General features: G+C 37.0%; 1 protein-coding gene across 9 annotated transcripts; it reads right to left on the bottom strand.

Annotated features, from left to right (window-relative positions):
• Positions 1-216: 216 nt before the first annotated feature.
• On the bottom strand, positions 217-18053 carry rbm39b (RNA binding motif protein 39b). Of its 9 annotated transcripts, none has more exons than XM_084390135.1 (18): positions 17662-17910; positions 17429-17505; positions 17274-17330; positions 15133-15203; positions 12432-12484; positions 12138-12329; positions 9913-9978; positions 9676-9798; positions 7479-7596; positions 7209-7361; positions 6983-7120; positions 6810-6875; positions 4892-5096; positions 4680-4760; positions 2266-2380; positions 2053-2158; positions 1081-1159; positions 217-977 (listed from the first exon to the last, which is right to left on the bottom strand). In XM_084390135.1, exons 7-18 carry the CDS (start codon positions 9975-9977, stop codon positions 877-879), a joined length of 1350 nt encoding a protein of 449 aa, XP_084246261.1. In that variant the 5' UTR covers position 9978; positions 12138-12329; positions 12432-12484; positions 15133-15203; positions 17274-17330; positions 17429-17505; positions 17662-17910; the 3' UTR covers positions 217-876. The 9 variants fall into 9 exon arrangements, with proteins under 9 accessions (XP_084246261.1, XP_084246259.1, XP_084246260.1 ...); XM_084390133.1 differs by having other exon boundaries at positions 12138-12332; positions 17448-17505; positions 17662-17898; XM_084390134.1 differs by having other exon boundaries at positions 12138-12332; positions 17662-17893.
• Between the last annotated feature and the right edge of the window lie 1767 nt (positions 18054-19820).

The following is a 19820-nucleotide window of genomic DNA, read 5'->3' as shown; positions in this document are numbered from 1 at the left end:
ACAGTGTTTATGAAAAAAATTGCCTGTGCTACCTTTAAGTGATGACAGAATTTTATTTTTTGGGTGAACTATCCCTTCTATACTTACGAAAACCTCATTATTCAATTGACCAGATTGTGAAACAACCTAACAGCTCCCTCCAGAGGTGTTCTGCTCTTAATAAAACTGGATCTGGTCTACCAACACGTCATAACATCATGAATACAAAGACAAAACTCATTTTTACACAGTGTTGTGAAAGTCATTTAATCGTAGAAGATTTTTAGAAAAATCAATTCTTGATTATGAAAAGTTATAAATTCAACGTCGTTTTAGAAAGCTAAACAGCTTGAGTAGACTCTCTCCAGAAAGAACAAACAAAAACAATTCCAATTTTTTTGGTAGTCTTTTGTTGCTTAAAAGTGAAACAGAATGAAAAAATGTACTAATAGTTCACAACACAATGTCTGTCTTGAAAAGATGAAGGCCAATGAAAACTTTCTTGACCTGACGACCAAACAGCAGAAGAAACCTTCTTTCTATCCTTACAAAAACAAACAAAGAAGGTAAAACACCTTTTAAAAAAAACCCAGAATCTTCAAAACTGGTTTCCAAGAGTCAAGAACTCATCTAGAGAGGGTGACGGTGTTACAGGTTTTCACTTATCAATATACCACTGTACATAAAGCTGAGAGCTGGTCTGAAGTTTGCTTTTGCAATAAGACTGAAAATGCAGTCCAACTGTGAAATCTAACTTCATACATTAAGAGGCCCTCAATGACAGGACTGTCTCAGGCCCACAAGCAGTTCATTTGGGAAGGGGTACAGATGCACTGGGGATCCAGAAGAAGCAGGGTCAGTAGGTGGCAGGGGTCCGAGCCGAAGCGACGGGCTGGATCACCGGTTCATGGGCCTCAGGAGCTCTGTGGCTGTGGCAGCATCTGGAAACAGGTTATGGTATGTAGGGAGGGGCACGTAGGCAGCTGTGATCATTTTACCTGTTAAAAAGAAAGAGAGTGCGATTAATGTCACACACAGCCAATGCAAGCAGTCCTATAAAGAAAAAAACTTGGTAGATGGGAGAAAATGGGACAGGCTTACCTGCAAACCACCGCCCGTGCAGAGCGCTGACAACAGACATTGCGACTGGGATGGTTGGACATTTTACATAAACATTTCCCTGCAAGAGCAAAAGTGAGGATTTGTCATATCGGGGGAATTAAATAAAAAAACGTCTTTGATCATCTTAAAATGTAGCCCTAAAATGTAAGGGTGTAAACACACTTCTGGTTCGCTATCTTTGTGGGGACTCACCATAGACGTAATGGTTTTTATACTGTCCAAACTGTATATTCTGTCCCCTTACACTAACCCATCAGACTCGGACTCAGACTATACCCTTGGTAAATATGATCAAAGATGGCTGATTAATTATAAATAAATTGCATTGTTAATCCTTCTGATCTTTCATTCACTTCTGATTTATAAACATACATTTATTTAATTTGTCATTTTATTTTAATTTTATAATTATTGTGTGTGAGTGCATGCGCAAGCATGTTTATATGCAAAATGCAGTCCCTGTGGGAAGGAAAAAAATTTGTAGGACAGAGCCTAAAAGTATTTATACTTTACAATAAAACTAAAGTTTACATTACACAAATATAATTGATAGATAAAAAAGAAAAGAAAAAATTCATATGTAAAATATGAATATGTGTTTCATATGTAAAGCTTTCACTTTCACTTCACTTTCGGGTCAAAACGGACCCGAACGCAAAAGGTGTAGCAATCAAAAAAAGGTTGGTTTGTGAGGTAATTTATCTCTTAATTTTTTTATAAAAAAAAAGAAAAAAAAAAAGGAAAAGTAGTAAGTCTTAACCATCCAGAGTTTAAATGTTGTACTAAAAACAATGGATTTGTATGTACCTCTTCTGGGATAAAATGGACCTGAGTGCATTCAGAGGGTTAAAGGTGGAAAGAGATATGGCTAATTTTTAATATTTTAAAAAGCTGCAATTTTAACAGGGGTGTGTAGACTTCTATAGCCACTGTATAAAGGTGATCACTTACTTCAGCTGAGTTCTTGTCGACGTATATGTGAACAACTCCTCCATGTTTTTTGCACTCTTCGATGACATCATCCTGTATCTCCATGTCCCAGCCAGGTTCGTTTTCCCTGCAAAGCAACACATCAAGAAGTTTCTTTTAACCATGACTTATCTTATTTGACATCACATACACCGAGGAAAAGGAAGGAACGTTTTAATAATTAGTGCAACTCACATCTGTGGACTGAACATGTTGGAGAGCTGTAAACAATGTGTGGCCAGAGGCTGGGTTGGAAGGTTCATAGCTTGGTTCATCCCATGATTGGGAAGAAGAGGAGGTGCGGATGAGGCTGTAAGCGGCACAAAAACACAAATAACTGTCACTATCACAGGTAAGCATCATATTGTGGGTGCATATATTATCCGATTCGGGAAATAGGGCCCTTGAAATAACTCACTATTTTACAAAATTTTACTGTTAGCCTTCTGAAGAACAAATAATTGTTGGGAACAGGACAGCAGGTCAACAAGCTCTGTTCGGATTTGTCAAATCTCCTCCGGAGGCAAATTCTCAAGACCTCAGTGCACTTCAAATTAATCACATCAGACACATAGGATCATAGGATATGTGACTCAAATCAGATTTTTTTTTTTTTTACAGTGTGAACAGCACAAACCACATGGAATCTGATCTTTTGGATTCTGATTTGGGCCACTTCCAAATGTGGTCCTGAATCAGATACAGGTCTGATGTTTTGCAATGCGACTTCAGTTATACCTAGGGGTGTAACAATACACTCATGTCACAATTCAATACAACTCGCGATACTGAACACACAATATGATACTATCGCGATATTGTAAGCCAAAATAAAAAATACGTTTTTATTATTATAAAAAAAAAAAATTATAATTTCATCATTATGCACTATACATATAATACTAAACCATCTAAAACACTTGGAATAATCATACTACTAAGACTAAATGTGATATGGCGATTTAAAGGGGTCCTAGTATGTCCTTTTATGGAGTCTTGATTTTGTTTTTGGGGTGTACTATAATATGTTTTCATGCTTGATTGTTCAAAAAACACATAATTACAGCTCTTCTCTCCCCAGTCTGTCTCTTTTCGATGAAGCCCCTCCTTCAGAAATATGAAATGTGCTGTGATTGGTTAGCTGGCCCAGTGTGTTGTGATTGGCACCGCTTAGCACATTTGGGAAATTTTTTTATGCTCAAACAGCAACATTTCAGACTAACTATAGTTGAAAAAGTGAAAAAGCATAATAGGACCCCTTTAAATGATGTTTGCACTTTCACCTTGAGTGCCGTTCCAGTACGTGCTCTTCAGATTATCAATGCAATCAATCACAGTGCTAATCGCAAGAAAGCATGTCAAAATGACTATTTCCTAAACTGTAAATGGTTAGTTCATCCAAAAATTTTAATTCTGCATTTTCTCACTTTCATGTAGTTTTCACGCATCACGCTCTCATTTGAACGTCCACGTTTACTACAGCATGCACGTCGCTGCAAATCTGTTCATCATATAAAGTCATCATGTCTCTTCAGAAGTCTTGGACTTGGACTTGGATTAAACCACTCAATTGATTATTTTTACGATGGCTTTATGACATTTTATTTTGGATCTTTAAAGTTTTAGAGGAATGGACTATAAATGGAGGAACAGAAATCTCTCAGGTTTCATAAAAAATTTCGAAGTTAAACAAAAATCTTAGAGGTTTGAAACGATGAGGATGAGTACATGACAGAATTTACACTTTTGAGCGAATTATGTTATAAATACAATAAGCGGAGCCTAGGATCAAACTAACTCTATTTCGTGAATCATATGGTTTACATCAACGATATATATCGTCGCATTTCACGTCATTTTCACATCACTCTACATCGACATTCGTCACAAATCTGCGCTGACTGCAGTCATTTCAAAGATTTTACATACTGATAGTTCTTTGGTCACTTGGTAAATGTGGAAGACAGATGTGAAGGTAGTCAGTGGAGGGACAGTGAAGTGTTCAAACTCATTAGTATTACAGGGACAGCTCTATACAAGCAAAACTATACGAGAAAAGCACTACTCTCTCTCTCTCTCTCTCTCCTCATCCGCTCCTGTGCACAAATCACCTTATAATTGAACGTGTAAATGCTGACTTCACTAACCTGTGTTTATTTCCGTATGACAGTGTGCTGCATGCTGTCTTTGTTTTTGTTACTTTTGCTCATGTAGGTCAGATTCACACTCAGAACTGTTTTACTGTATTTTAAAAATGTGAACTATCAAACAAAAACATTGTATCTGAGCAATAAATCAGAATTGAGCACTAAGGCTTGCAGTGTGAAAGTAGCCATATGCAATATTTTAAGTCGCAAAGCCTCATTATGGGATTTTGGAATCTGTCCTGTCTTATATGAATGAGATGAGGTTGATGAAGATCTGTGTATCCGTTTTCTCTGATGAAGGTTTATATTAAAGCAAAAGATGCAAAATGACATGATTACACGCTTGTATCTGTCATATAGACCAGATTTTGTTTTAGTTTAGATCAAGACATTTAGATCAAGATACACAGCCCATTCAATGGATTCTAATATAGGATTATGAAAAAGATTTAAAAGACACACCATTTGCCAGATTTCCAAATGTCACAGAGCCACTCATCTGTAAGGCATGCTTGGCAGCGGCAGGAATCTGCAGTCCTGTGCCTAAAAACATCCCAGACACATTTCAATGAGTTCACAACAATGCAGTATCACTTGGAATAATAAATGCAAAGTAGGCTGAAACAGTCATTGGCACATCTGGGAGACAGTAACACGTAGGGTTCAACCTGTACCTTCTGCGAGTCTTGCCATCAGCTGAAGACGACCCGTCGTGCCCAGGTCAATGCCAGTTCTCTCCAGTTCATCATTGTCCAAGAAAGAGCTGGCCGAGGACGCATCCGAACGCTCTGTAACATGACCCACCTTCATTGGCCGCCCCGCAAGCTCAAAACCATTTAGCTGCTCCAGGGCTTTTTTTGCACATTCTGCATCTGCAAACTGCACAAAAAGACAGCCAATCAGCATGGGAATGGTGAAATAGAACTGTCCTTGTCTTTTTGAAATGAAAGTCAGAACATTTATAAAAATACATTTGAAAAAAGCAACAGAAATTGGTCATTCAGAAATGGCCTCACAACTAGGGCTAAACAATTAATTAAAATAAATCCAAAATCTCAATATGATGGTGCAATTGTTAAATCACAAAGGTTGGGATTTAATTAAACAAATATATGCGCTACATATGCATATGTACTGTCTTGGTACATATGCACTGTCTTGCAAAAAGAGAAGAGTTAAGGACTCCCTGAGGTTTTGCAGCCAAAATAAAAGTTTGAACAATTATAGTTTGAAAATAAGGAAATTATAATAGTATTGAAGACACAGTAATGTAATTTACTGTAAAATAAAAATTCTATTCATTTTCTCAAATTTCTTAAATTTTACAATAGTAATATTTCTTATTTTGTTTACAGTTTTTCTCGATTGTTTACACACATTTTCTGGTACTTGAGACACAATGACCACAACATGTAACTCATTCACCAACCCCCTGAGCCAATTCTGCTAAACTACAAGCACAATTCCTGCTTTACACTCAAATTGCAGTTCTAAAACACACTTTTTTCAAAACACTACACACAATTCTCTGCTTTTGGCACAATTTTCATGCAGAAAATCTCTTGTTTTCTCAAGGAACACACTGCCATTCAAATATGCACACTGACTCATCACATGGGCAAACACCCGTCACACAGTTTTACAATTAGCAATCAGAGCTTTAGCATAAAAGGGCAATAGGTGAGCTCTTCAATGGAGCAATGGATGCCAACATTGGATTTTTTTTTGTATTACTGTAACTGTATACAGTAAATGCTTCTGTTGTTTTGTATGTAGAGCACTGTATGTCCTACTTTGTGTTGGTTGGGATGTACACTGTGTACATTGTTTTTGTGGGAAAAATAAAATCTATTCGTTACCGTGTATTTGTGTGTTCTGAGTATAAAAACAATATTCTCAGATATTTTACAACACACTTATGTATGTACTGTCTGTAGTAAGTGTAACACTGAGCAAAAAAAGGCCTAAGTCATTATGATGAATGGAGAAGAAGTGTTTTCCATTCATCATAGTGTTTTACACTGAGCACATCAGTGTTCAATTGGTTCTTATAAATGTCTATTCATATGATGGTTTGTGTGTGTCATTTGAAAACAAAATACCATTTTGAGAAGAAATAACATTGTTTTGAATGTAAAGTTTCATTTTGCAGGAGAATTGAGGGGTTTTGCCCATTGTGTGTGTGTTTTTGGATTTGTGTGTAGAGTTCTGAGAATATGAGGCATGCTTTCAGAAAATGTGTGTAAACAATCGAGAAAAACTGTAATAATAATAATAATAATAATAATAATAATAATAATCATTAAAAAAATTGTGCAGCTCACAAACAAGTACAGCAAACCTGGAGATTTTTTTTAAACCACTGCAATCATAATTTTATTTAGAAAATTAGAAAAACTGCAATTATCATTTTATATTTATATTTATACTGCTTTCCCCAAATCATGCAGACCTACTCACAACCACAAAGGACCAAAAGGGAAGGACCAGAATTTTCCACTAGTCATCCGCTGACTGACTAGTAAGTTATATAAATAAAATGTAGCATATGGCCCCTTTATCATTAGTAAATTAGCATTTTGATGAACTCACTGATATGAAGCCGTATCCTTTCGACCTGCCCGTCTCACTGTCCATCATTAGCTGGATGCCTTCAATCTGAAATGAGACAAATAACTCAGACTGATTAGCAGATTCACTTACTATTAGTTTTATCCTAGTTTAACTGCTTATGCATGCAAAACCATCTCAAACGCCAACCACACCTTTCCAAACGGCTCAAATATGCCCCTGAGCATGTCCTCAGTAATATTGAAGTGCAGGGAGCCCACGTACAGCCGCATGGGCCCTGCACCACCTCTCTGGAGCATGCTGGCCATGGCTGCGGCCCTGTTCTTCTCAGCCTGAAATATGCGAACAATTCAACAAAATGATTCACATGCATTGGATTAGTAATCAGACCGTGGATTTGCATTGTGTTGATGCTCTGACCTGCGAAGCCTGGACTATGATAGGCACTCCCAGAACTCTCTGCCCCGTCAGGCCGATTGCCAGCGGTACTGATGTGGCCTCCACAAACTCAATATAGGCAATGCCCTTTGACCTCCGAGAGTTTCTATCAGAGATCATCCTTACGTCACGGACCTTAAAAGATGGATATAAAAGCTGTCAGGTGTTGTATCTGTCATTTAATATCAGTAAATGGGGAGAAAAATTAACAAAAAATAGGAACCAAGTGTGCTTTAATATGTGGCATCATACTTTTCCTACTGCAGAGAAGAATTCTTCCAGATCTCTGGGTCTAATTCTGGCAGCGAGCTGCATGCAGAACACTGTACGGGCGTCTCTCTCCTCTGGGCTCAGATTATCTATTGGTTGCCTGTTTAAAGAAACACACAGGTCATCAACCACTTAAACGCAAGTCATTCCCTCTGGAAATAAAGCTTATGACCGCATTAATCTCTCACGGACATTCCCATGACACAAGCCATTCTGTAATCATAAATAAAGATCATGGCCATTTGATAGTTTTTTATGTGTAATATAAACTACTAGGTTTGAATTCATATCTCTTGGCCACAAGATACTGCATAGACATAAAATTCATGTTCTGAGTTCTGCATAATTCAACACACAGTTAATCTTATTTTTTGTAATGTCTCTCAACCATCTCTCTTTCTACAGTCTTTCTTCAAATCTCCCTCTTGTTCACTCTCTCTCCTCCACCATCACTGCTGATTGGCTACATGCGTGTTGTGGTGCTCGGTCCGATCCGCTTTCAACAGCGTCTCAGAAATGGCTTACTGCACCTTTAATAAATATTATTATATTATACTTTTTTCATGTCAGGCCAAATGGACCTTAACATTCTTTATTAAAATAATACTTTGTGTATTTGTGTACTTTTTGACATTTGTGAACAACATTAACGAATTGAATCAATGAAACATTTATATAGATCTATATAGCCCTTAATTTTGATATCAAATCAGCTTTTATAGTAAATATGACACAAAACTGAGATCCTGAGTGAATCAAGTTAATAAAGTTAACATAGTATACTATAACGTAATTTAATTATTTTTCTGTCTATGATTTTGAACAGGACAAAAACCTTTTAAAACTCTTTTATTGATTAGCCTATTTTGAACAACATTAGTGCATTTAATCAATGAAACATTAATCTAGAGCTTATAGCAAGATTACAGAGAGCTGTCGACTTGACGTACAGTATTACTGTGAGACAGAAGGTGAAAGATTAACCTTTAAAACCTTTTAAAGTTGAACGCCAGCTCTATCCGGAGGCTTCCTAAACCTCAGAGATTGTAAACACTGTAAAGACCGTAACGATGCCAGTAACGATTTTACCACATCAATCTGAGCGCAAGTCCGATGATGAAACATTGGAAGAACTAGTTATTAAATCCGAACCTCCATCGCAAGGACAACTTGAGCAGGACGTTCCCCAGTGATTCACTACTCAGTTTGACGTACATTATGAGATGTTGCAACTGTAATTCCTCACCATCAGCATTAACAAGAGTATGTCCATCAACACATCGATGTGTATATTTCTAATTTATTGCAGTGCACATGCAGGATCAATAACGGTGCATGTTCGCCCAGCACTAATGTGAATTACTTATTTAACAAACATTTGTAAAACAAATCTTGCTCCATCCTTTATCTTTACTCAAAATTAGTAAGAATGACAGACAATCTGCATTAATAGACACACTTTTAGGTAATAGTGGCTCACAGCTGATTAGCAGAAGTATTTCAGTAACACCGTAATAACAATTAGCCGGTTAGCCGGAAACTTACACATTATACAACACAAAACTATTAGTATTTTGAACACCCGGTAGAAAATACATACATCAATAATTATTCATACTTACAGGTTGTGATTCTGAGGAGCAAGTTAGTCCAAATAAATTGGGTACAGACCCATCTTTCAAGGGCAAGCATTTTGCGAATCCCACGTTGAACTCCGAGATTTTAGAAGCAGTCTTCAGTGAAATGACATTTGAGGGCGGGTCAAGTTGTTCGCGGGCATTCAACATTGGCGGGCATTATGCAAATGTATCTTCTAGTGACATAGAACCGTAAAGCAGTAGGATTCTAATGAAAAACGACTCGTAAAGGCGGTTCAGAGTCAATTCTTTCTTTTGGGAGACAATAACTTTGTTTATCATGCACTTTCGACTTTACAACTTTGCAGAACATTTACATTCACAAACAGTTATATTAGACACTGCATGAAAGGGAATATTCGAAAAACCATAATAGGGACACTTTAAAAATAACTGTTCTATCAGTTCAGTTCTTCTCATTTTAAGTACACCAAGATGGCTGATTTCGCTCTGCCTTATCTAGTGTCATTTAAAATAGCATAGCTATGGAATAACTTGTGGAAATACTTCAATACTACAGCAGACAGTGATGAGCATCTCACCTGACAGGGCTTTTGTCCTTCTTAAAAGGGCTTCTGTCCTTCTTAAACGGGCTTCTGTCCTTCTTGAATGGGCTTCTGTCCTTCTTAAATGGGCTTCTGTCCTTCTTAAATGGGCTTCTGCGACTAGAATCAGAATACTCCATCAGTCTGTGTTTATTACCCATCGGTGTATGATTACTCCAGACATTCACAAACATTCAGCACACAACAGCCAACCAGAGTCACAGATGAGATCACCTGTGTTTGGTGAAATGTTGTGGGCCGGTCTTCCCTCCGGGACCACCATTTAATTTCGGCCCCATACTATGACATAAAACAAGGGTTTTTCTCAGTGTTAAACTAGTCAACTTTCAGCCACTGTGGCCATGCGAGGGCTACTACATACTGGTGCAAGGGGGCAAGTATACATTGAAAACCAAATGCTGTTTTAGCCAATGAAAAACTATTGGTTAGAGGTAAAAAGTCATTTCACAGAAGAATTTCTTTATAATGATAACCCAAATCAGACCTAACATGAGCTGTAAGTGTGAGACAAGTTTTATATTCTTTAGAAATCATTTAAAATTCAAATTCAAGGGGGAGAACTACACTATCCACAATCCTGAAAGGAGATCCTCCTTAAATCCACCAATCAGAGATGACATTGCTGTTACCATGAAAACAAGAACCATGCCATAAGACCAGATCAATCAGTAAAATGATCATATTTTAAATTTGATATATGTAGCCTATTTGTTAATATTTTAATATTACCCCCATTTACTTTAGAAAATATATGTGGGGAAACATACTTCAGGAACCATGTACACTGAAGAAGTGGGCAATTACTGTTTGCTATTTGTGTCATGAAACTCCCCCTGTTTTAGTCTAATCGTTCACTTGAGTTGAAAAAGTCTCAAAAAATGGGCGTGTAAAGCTGTGGAAAAGTGGGAGAGTAGAAGGTGGGAAAAGGGGACACAATCATCAATAAAACAACACACCTGCAACACACTTATTATAAAGACACAAAATATGACAAAAAATGATGCATTTAAAAAAGGTAACCCTATGATCACAACAAGCTCCCAAGAACGAGGAAGAAAAGCGGAAGAACATTTAAAAGGTCTAATAATATTTCTATTACATTTACGAGCACTACAGTCTCTGAACAAACGAGACACGTCAGTTTAACACAGATAGAATAAAGGCATAGTTACTTTTTTTGTCCATTCTTCTTTGAATAGAATGGACATAATTTTCTTCTGTGTATTAGAATAATCCATCGTGTTCATGATCAGACGTACGGCTGTATCAGTGTCCTTTTTTGCACATATATTTTATTTGAAGATGACGTGATTAAATATATGCGCAAAAACGGTGCAGGTTCATGTTTAAAGCATATGAAATGTGTCCATAAAAACTTGAAGCATGCTTACTCCTGTTCGTATATGATCTTTGATCCGCGTTGCGAGCGTTGTTAAACAACGCGGCGTTCCGCGCAGAAACCGCTCTTATGCACGCTCCACATGTTGTTTTAATTCTCCGCTGTAATGCGATCTCATGCGTAATACAGTGCGGTGATTGGGTTAAAACAGTTCATTATCATGAATAAATGCAGAGAAGCGCTCAGAAACAGTTGACGTCAGCTCGTTCGTCCAGCCCCTACTGGAGCCCCGGCAGACAATCCGAACCAGAGTTCAATTGCTCCCTGCCCTTCCCCCACTGGTCTCTGTTCGCATTCTTTTATTTGGGCCCCAACTACGGTACACTTGCATCATGAAGCTACAGCCGCTTACCAATGTTACTAGGTAACAGCTATGAAGGAGAAGGTGCCAAAATAGATAGAGTTGCTGAGATGGATAGAGATGGGAGAAAATTTTTTTAACCTTTGGTTTTGTTTCCAAAGAGTCAACACATAATGACATCTATCTGCCATGAATGTACTGCAAATGTACTGTCACCATTTATGCAAATGCAAATGTATTTTTTGCATATACATTTGCATATGCAATTTTTTTAACCTTTGGTTTTGTTTCCAAAGAGTCAACACATAATGACATCTATCTGCCATGAATGTACTGCAAATGTACTGTCACCATTTATGCAAATGCAAATGTATTTTTTGCAAATGTACATTTGCATATACATTTATGCAAATGTACTGTCACCATTTATGCTCAAGGCAGGCAGAAATAAGATATACATTCTCTCTGCTTGGAGTGCGTCAGACCCGCTTGTCAGAAACGTGAGTGAGAGCACACACAAACACACAGTTATATACGTCATTACTAGCGGTTCACTTCTGTGATTTAATAAGATCACAGCCCCTATGATTGCATTCATAGCAGCAGCGAGACCATCCTTTTTAGGCAGACCCGAGTACGGTTCATGTGTGCGAACCCGAGTTCACGTCGTTAAGCGTTCACATCCTAAAGACAAATAAGATAGAGCCTCTTAAATGAATGATCAGGGTCTGAACTCACAAGGGGCTTTTGCGTCCACGAAAACGTCCACCACGTTCCTTGCTGCGGGATCGCGAACGCTTGCGCTCTTTGCTCCGTGAACGTCTTCGCTCGCGGCTGCGGCTCTTGCGTTGTTCTCGGCTCTTCTTGCGCCCCCCGCTTCTACTCCTCCGCCGGCCTGGACTCGGACTACGACTGTTGCTGCGTCTTTTCCTACTGGGGAAAAAACCCCACAATTTCATTAATTCTCATAGTACATTTTACATGAAAAGCTTAAAATCAAGAATGAACAGACTACAGAGGGTTTTTGCTTACTTTTTGCTGCGTTCCTCATTATGACCATTGGCGCTAGAGGACTTGCTTTCACCCTGAACAGGATTGATAAAAGAACAACATGAGGATGGATAGGAAACACTGGAAGTGGAGAGGGGAGGGGGATAAGAGAGAAGACAGGAATGCTACTATTGTTGGCTCCTTCATGATAAATTGCTTGATTTTCCTCATTTTATCACTTTGGAGAAAAGCGTGTGCAAACTGAATATAATCAAATGGTCTGTTCTTAATAATAAGATGTTGGCGGGGATAGTCTTCAACTTTTGAAAACTATCAGTTTAAGTTCAAGGTCTTGACATGTTAGGCCATGTTTTTTTAGGGGACCCTCATGGCCGTAGTATAGGTACCCTGCAATTTTAAGCCTAAGTCTTGCTGTTGTCATGCTATAGAGATGCTAAAGGGCATTCCAGAGTCGAGGCTGTCAGTCCATGTGATCTTCCCCAGTTAGCGCTGTTGGACTGTGAGAGCTCGATGCCATCTCTGTCTCACAGCTTGTCCTGAAGCAGACAGGGATTTACACGGCTTAGTCATATCGCCTTCCAAAAGACACCGCATCAAAGTCATCCAAAAAGATACAACTTAAAACCTCATCAAAAGACTTTCAGGTTTTTTTTCCTGCAATTTGACAGCTATGGCAGGCACTTGTTTTTTGTTCATTAGAAAAAAAATAAAAAATAAATTATATTTCTATTTATTTTTAATGATAGAAATGATTATTGGTGATACAGTTTTAAAGGGGTCATGAATTGAGAAATAAAATTTTCCTGGACCTTTTGATATGCAAGATGTCATCGTACTATTAAAACATCCTGTAAGTTTCAGAGCTCAAAACTTCCTCATTAGTCCTTCCTCATTCAGTACAGCTTTGCAAACAGACTTTTATTGTAAGATATGGACCCGACAATAGCCGCGTTTCCATTACAGATTTGCGCAAAAACTTTTGCGATATTTTCTAAATGTCAGTAAAAACCGATTGTGAAATGACGCCGTTTCCATTAACCATTGTAATCTCGCGATAAGTCATTCCAAAAATCATGGCAATGGATGTTGGTAGGTTTACGTATATCTCAGCCACCACACCAGCCATTATTTTTAATCGAAGGAGACGTGTGCGTATTATCCAAGCATTAATGGCAAGGACCGGCCACGTATGAGGTGTTCTGGGTGTTTCTCCCTTATATCTGCTTCAAGGTCTTGATGAGTTTTTGTCTTTTATGAGTTTAATGAAGAACTCTGTCCAAACATATCGCGCCATCTACGTCAGGTGACCATTTCCATTGCAGTTTTGTGAAAAATTCCTTTTTCAAATTGCCTGAAAAACCACCTCATGCGAGTTTTAAAAACTCCCATATATCGCGAAATTTACGTGTTTCAATTGGGCGCATTTTCAATTAGCGCACTTTGAAGGCTAATGGAAACACGGCTAGTAATGCCACAACATGTACAGTAAGTAACTGTTCAGTCAAAGTTCTGTTAATAATCTGTTCTGGACTCTTATTTACATCATGTTTGAACTGTTAGTTATGATGAAAGCATTCGTGAGAGTGCAGAAATTGAGCTGCAATGACAAGATCCCAGCATTCATGCACTCAACAGACGTGTCGGCTACAATGCTTATCGCTGCACCCTTTCATGCGACGGGAATATATCTAAATTTAATGCTAATCAAGTTTACTTTTCATATGCAAAGATGTTAGCCAATCACAGCAGTGGGCATTTACACAGCAGACATGCCCCTTAAAACAGAGTGTTCAAATCAGAGGATTAAAATAAGGGTAGAAAATGGCCTTTTATTTCTAAATTATGACAATTTTTATGGTTAAAAAAAAAAAAAAAAAAAAAAAAAATGCAGTTCATGACCCCTTTAAGATAAAGAGATAACTAAAAAGGGCATGCACAAACCAACGATTTTAGAGACCATCACAGGACTGGGTAGAGAGACAGTATTCATATCTATAAACTTCAAGTTCATTTATAGGAGAATTGGGGTCAGAAATTAGTCCTTTTATTCAGCAAAGATCCATTAAAATGTTCAAAAGTGACAGTAAAGACATTTAGCCTATAATGTTACAAACCATATTTCAAATACATTTTTTAAACATTCTTTTCATTAAAGAATGCTGGAAAAAAGTATTACGTTTCCTGAAAAATATTAAACAGCACAACTGTTTTTAAAATTGATTACGAATTTAGCATATTTTAATGATTTCTGAAGGATCATGTGACACTGAAGAATAGAGTAACAGCTGCTGTAATTTCGGTTTTGCTATTGCAGGAATAAATTACGCTTTAAAATATATTAAAATAGAAAACAGTTCATTTGAATTGTAATAATATCTCACAATATTACTATTTTTACCGTATTTTTTAATCAAACAATTGCAGCCTAAGTGAGTATAAGGCACTTCTTTCAAAAACTTTTTTTTTAATTAAACTTTTGAACGATAGTGTACATTTTTATGCCACTCCACTAGTTTCACCTTCAACAGATTTTTACTCATAGTGACATTATTGAAAGGTGAATACTGTCTCTGCTCCATGTCACATTATATTTCATCTATTGCCATTCAATCGCCGTTCTGAAACCGAATAGATTTGATGGTGTAAGGTGGCGGTCTATTTGTTTTATTTTTTTACCTAAGGGATCAAAGTACATTTATACATTGCGCAATTACTACCTTACTTTTTTTCACAGTTCACACTGGAATCAAAGATGTATTCAGGGGAGCAGAGGTGAGATATCATTAGGCAAGTCTATAAAGAGAGATAGATGGGCATTTATTTGTAATTCAAGATATGCAACTACACAACATAACTCTTTCTCATACACATTACACAATTTTACACTTCAGTCAGGCACAGACAACACATGTAGGGTTTTCTGAGCAGCCATATGACAACACAAGGAGTTCAGTTCACAGTTTTCACATCAAAATTTTAATTCTGTCATCCACCCATGTTGTTCCAAACCTGAATTACTTTCTTCTGAGACACATAAGACTTTTAAACTAAAAAAAGAAATAATGAAAACTCAACATAAAGGTAACATAAGTAGCTAATAAGACTAGCAAAGGGTTAGAAAGTATAAAAAAAAATTCAAAATAAGAGAACAAACAAACAAAAGGTACTTAACTGCTTTAATGAGTGAAAGAACTACACTTCAATGAAGCATTTGTGATGGAGATATAAAACTATATTAAAGATGTTGACGACTAATATATATAATATATATATATACATACATACATAAATAAGCATATCTAGACACATATTTAAGTAGTTTTAAGCCATCATTCGCAGTGCTTCATGCTACAGAGCTCTTTTTGGTGTAATTCTATGAATGGAGGAGATTTTTTCAGAATCATGGTAAATGTAGTTTTTCACCAAGAATTCCACTTTTCACAATTATTTAAAAAATAATGCGGGCTTATGGTATTAATAAAAGCATATACCACCGAGTGACAAGCTCATAACAGGTCTGTCTTTAATATCAATTTCCCAATGATGAAAATAAATAGGATTTTGACTTTCAGAACCCAACTCTTGTACACTATGGGCCTGCTTACACGTGGTCACTTCATGCATTTTTTTTTCTGATTCTATCAGATCGTGAAAAGACAAGGTGTAAATGCCCTCTGAAACACTTGAGACAGATTTAAATCCGATCACTCAAACCACATCAGGAGGTGGTTTGAGACGCATTCCTAAACAAAACTGGACAAGTGTAAATGCATCTGGTTGTTGGAGTGAAGCGTGTAAATTTTACTCCTCCCAAAATGTCAAAAAAAATAAAAGTGTGAGAGCATGTTAGTCACATATGAAAGCACTACAGCAAAATGCATCGCCGCAGATGAGTAGCTGAGTATCTCTTCAGCAAGCCAATGCGCAAACTACCGCAAATTAAACAGTAGTCGCAGACGCTCAACACACAATCTTCATTAAAAGTAGTGAGACTAATTGATCTTACCAGTGCTAATGCTGCTCTCTCTCCTATTGTGGTCTTTGATCTTGCAGATGATAAACAAATAAAAACTTATATCCGTTTCTTGCGTGAACTCACATGAACTCTGTTAAATTTGCATAGAGTGTGGGAATTGAAGATCGTATATATTCGTTTTGCGGAGACACATTTATGTGGCCAAGTGTAATGGTAAAACAGTTTTAACAAATCAGATAGCTATCCGATCAGTAAAAATACATGAAGTGACCAGGTGTAAACAGGCCCTATATGTATACTTATTTTTATGCTGTTTTTCATCCTTTTTGAAGCTTGAAAGCTCAGTCCTCTTTCATTGCTCTTAAAGAGATAGTTCACCCTAAAATGAAAATTCTGTCATCATTTACTCACCCTCAATTTGTTACAAACCTGTATGAATTTCGTTCTTCTGTGGGACTCATTTCCATCCTAGCAGGAATCTGTGCCATCCTGGTGGCGACTGAGGAAATGTTTGTTTTTTCGTTGGGGAAAAAATACTATGGAAGTCATTGGGGTCCTGGGCCTGTTTGGTTACCCATATTCTTCAAAATATCTTCTTTTGTGTTCAGCAATAGACAGAAATTCATACAGGTCTGGAACAACTTGAGGGTGAGTAAATGATAACAGAATTTTCATTTTTGAGTGAATTACCCTAACCAGAGAAATTTTCTGAATTTGTCATTTTGAGTTCCTCATAAGAATGGAATTCATACGGACTGGAACAGCGTGAGGGTGAGTAAAGTATGACAGATTTATTTTTATTATTTTCATTTGGGGTGAATTAATCATTTAAATTCTACCAAAACAAAAAAAGAGATCCGATAACTTCCGGTCGTCTATCAACCCACCTTCTTATAAGGAGCTTCCAGCATGGCCTCAACATCGAAGTCATCCGCCATTCTGACCTGCCGTAAATGGAAAAAGCAAAATACGTTTACAAACATAACCAACCTCACGAGTCATAGTTTATGCTTCTATTTAAGTACTCTTCGACAAAACAAACCTAAAGAAAACCATCTTACAGTCGAGCTGTGGTGCTGCTGATCTTTAAATAACACGCTCGATTCTGCAGCAAACGTTCTCGAGACACAACAACAACATTACATAAGCAGCTAATTTAGACGTCACATTCATATCCCGACAGACAGCATACTGTAAATGATGTAATATTTACATTTATATCTGAGCCAAACTCCTAATTAGACCACGTACTGCTTTTTTTGGGCAAAAAATTACCTGGTTTTATTTAGCACTCCGGTTATCGTCGCGACCTCTGCTACGCGCGTGTGAAGTTTGCCACTCAACACAACTGCAAAACAAACGGTCAGATCCGCCTATAAACAAGCAACACATACACCGAACAATCATTCAAACAAAAAGAAATAACGATGTTTATATCTGTGGATATTTAAGAAGCTCAGTTCTGTTTGTCATGAGGTTTCCCCCCCAACAAGACAACTTCCTGCTTTCTCCAAAATGGACGCTGATAGGGGGCAGGGTTTCCTACCGTTTCGTAATGTAACGTTAGATAAAAGTCAGGGAAAGGAGAATTTTGAGTTTCTTCTTTTTCGGGTGTAACGTTAGTTATTGGCCTACTTGCAGAATTTGCAGTGCTTCCGTTCCGTTTCTTTGAATGCCCTCGTTGATAGATCTGCTCTGTTATTGTACAATTTCCGTGACATGCATTGCAGAAACTGGCGTTTTGTTTATTTAATTTTTTTTAATATATTAATTTGATTTTATTATTTCATTGTATTTTTTCTTTTGTATTATAAATCCAATATAATATATAAATGAATATTAATGTAAATAGAAATGTAATACTATATCCATTTTTTTATTTTTAAAGATATCTATAAAATAAATATATATTTAAAATTAGTTTAATCCTTATTGGCCAGTTGAAGTTAGGATAAAATATATAATGTACCTTTAAATAATGTTCATTAAATGTTTTTATGTACAGTACTAGTGACTAAAGCACGCGGAAGAATGCGTGTGCGTGGGTGTCTGTTTTTATGTTTCAAGATTCCATTGGACGAACAGCCTGTCACTCTTCATTATGAAAGATCAAAGATGACAAGCACGGCACATTATTAGTAGCCTATATTATCACCGCAAGTAGCCTATATTATCTATGTATATTATAACTACTAACGTTACACCTGAAAAAAGAAGCTCAAAACTCTCCTTTCCTTGACCTTGCACCATCCCTGTTTAAATACGACCTGGTCGACAGGTTTTTGCTGTTTGATTTTCACCTGGTTAGCTTGAGTTTGTGTTCTTGTTTATTGATGTTGCTAGAGTTATTGTAGGCTATGTGCTGTACTTGACCGAAGCGTTCTTAGTATTGTGGATGTAGAGTGTGCAGTTTTGACCAACCTGCGTTTGTGCTGTCTCTCTTCTCAAGTCTCGTCACGTTGTAGGCTATATTATGTGTAAGGCTAGGAAGCAGTTAAAGTAGTTTAGTTTGGGCGTTTTTACCCTTAAGAACTTTTGGGTAACACTTTATTTTACCAGTGTCCTTGTTACATGTTACATGTAGGCTAGTTTCTATAGTAATTAGCCATACTATAAAATATACATTATTACATGCAACTAACCCTGAACCAAACCTAATCCTATCCTAATTCTATATTAAGTATGCTACATGTAGTTAATTGATATTACTCAGTTCCTAAATGTATAATTACACTGCGAGGACAAAATAAAGTGTAACCGACTCTCCTTTTCTACATATTCTTTTGATAATTAGTTTAGTTTGATAAAACTAGAGGTGTTTTGTTCGATTTATTCCTTTTGTTTGGCGCCTCTCAGGTTCATCTTCCCACCTTAGTTTGTTGTTGTATTGTTGTCAGTCACAAAGAGATAGATAGAAGGGATAGTGCATGACCCCAACAAATATAATCAACCTGTTAATTTATAACTTTTCATCAAGATAACTTTTATCACTTGTAAATGTAATGTACTTCATATTTCACAGTTTTGACCTGTTAACTGTTTAAAGGGTTAGTTCACCCAAAAATGAAAATTCTGTCAGTAATTACTCACCCTCATGTTGTTCCAACCCCGTAAGACTTTTGTTCATCTTTGGAACACAAATTAAGATATTTTTGATGAAATCTGAGAGCTGTCTCACTCCTCCATAAGCTTCTATGTAATTGAAACTTGCTGGCCCAGAAAGTTAGTAAAGACAATGTTTAAAATAGTCCAAGTGACTGCAGTGGCTCAACCATAAGTTTATCAAGCGACGAGAATACTTTTTGTGCGCAAAAACAACAACAAAAATAACGACTTTATTCAACTATTCATTTTCTTCTGTGTGGGCCTCTGAGTGAGTTCACGTAGTGTAACAGCGCAGCGCTTCTGGGTTGTACGTCAGAACGTAGGCTCAC

This window comes from Rutilus rutilus (assembly GCF_951802725.1).
Source record: "Rutilus rutilus genome assembly, chromosome: 19".
In the NCBI taxonomy this organism is placed as follows: Eukaryota; Metazoa; Chordata; class Actinopteri; order Cypriniformes; family Leuciscidae; genus Rutilus; species Rutilus rutilus.
Note: the sequence above shows the minus strand (reverse complement) of the source record. Positions and strands in the feature narration are given on the sequence as shown.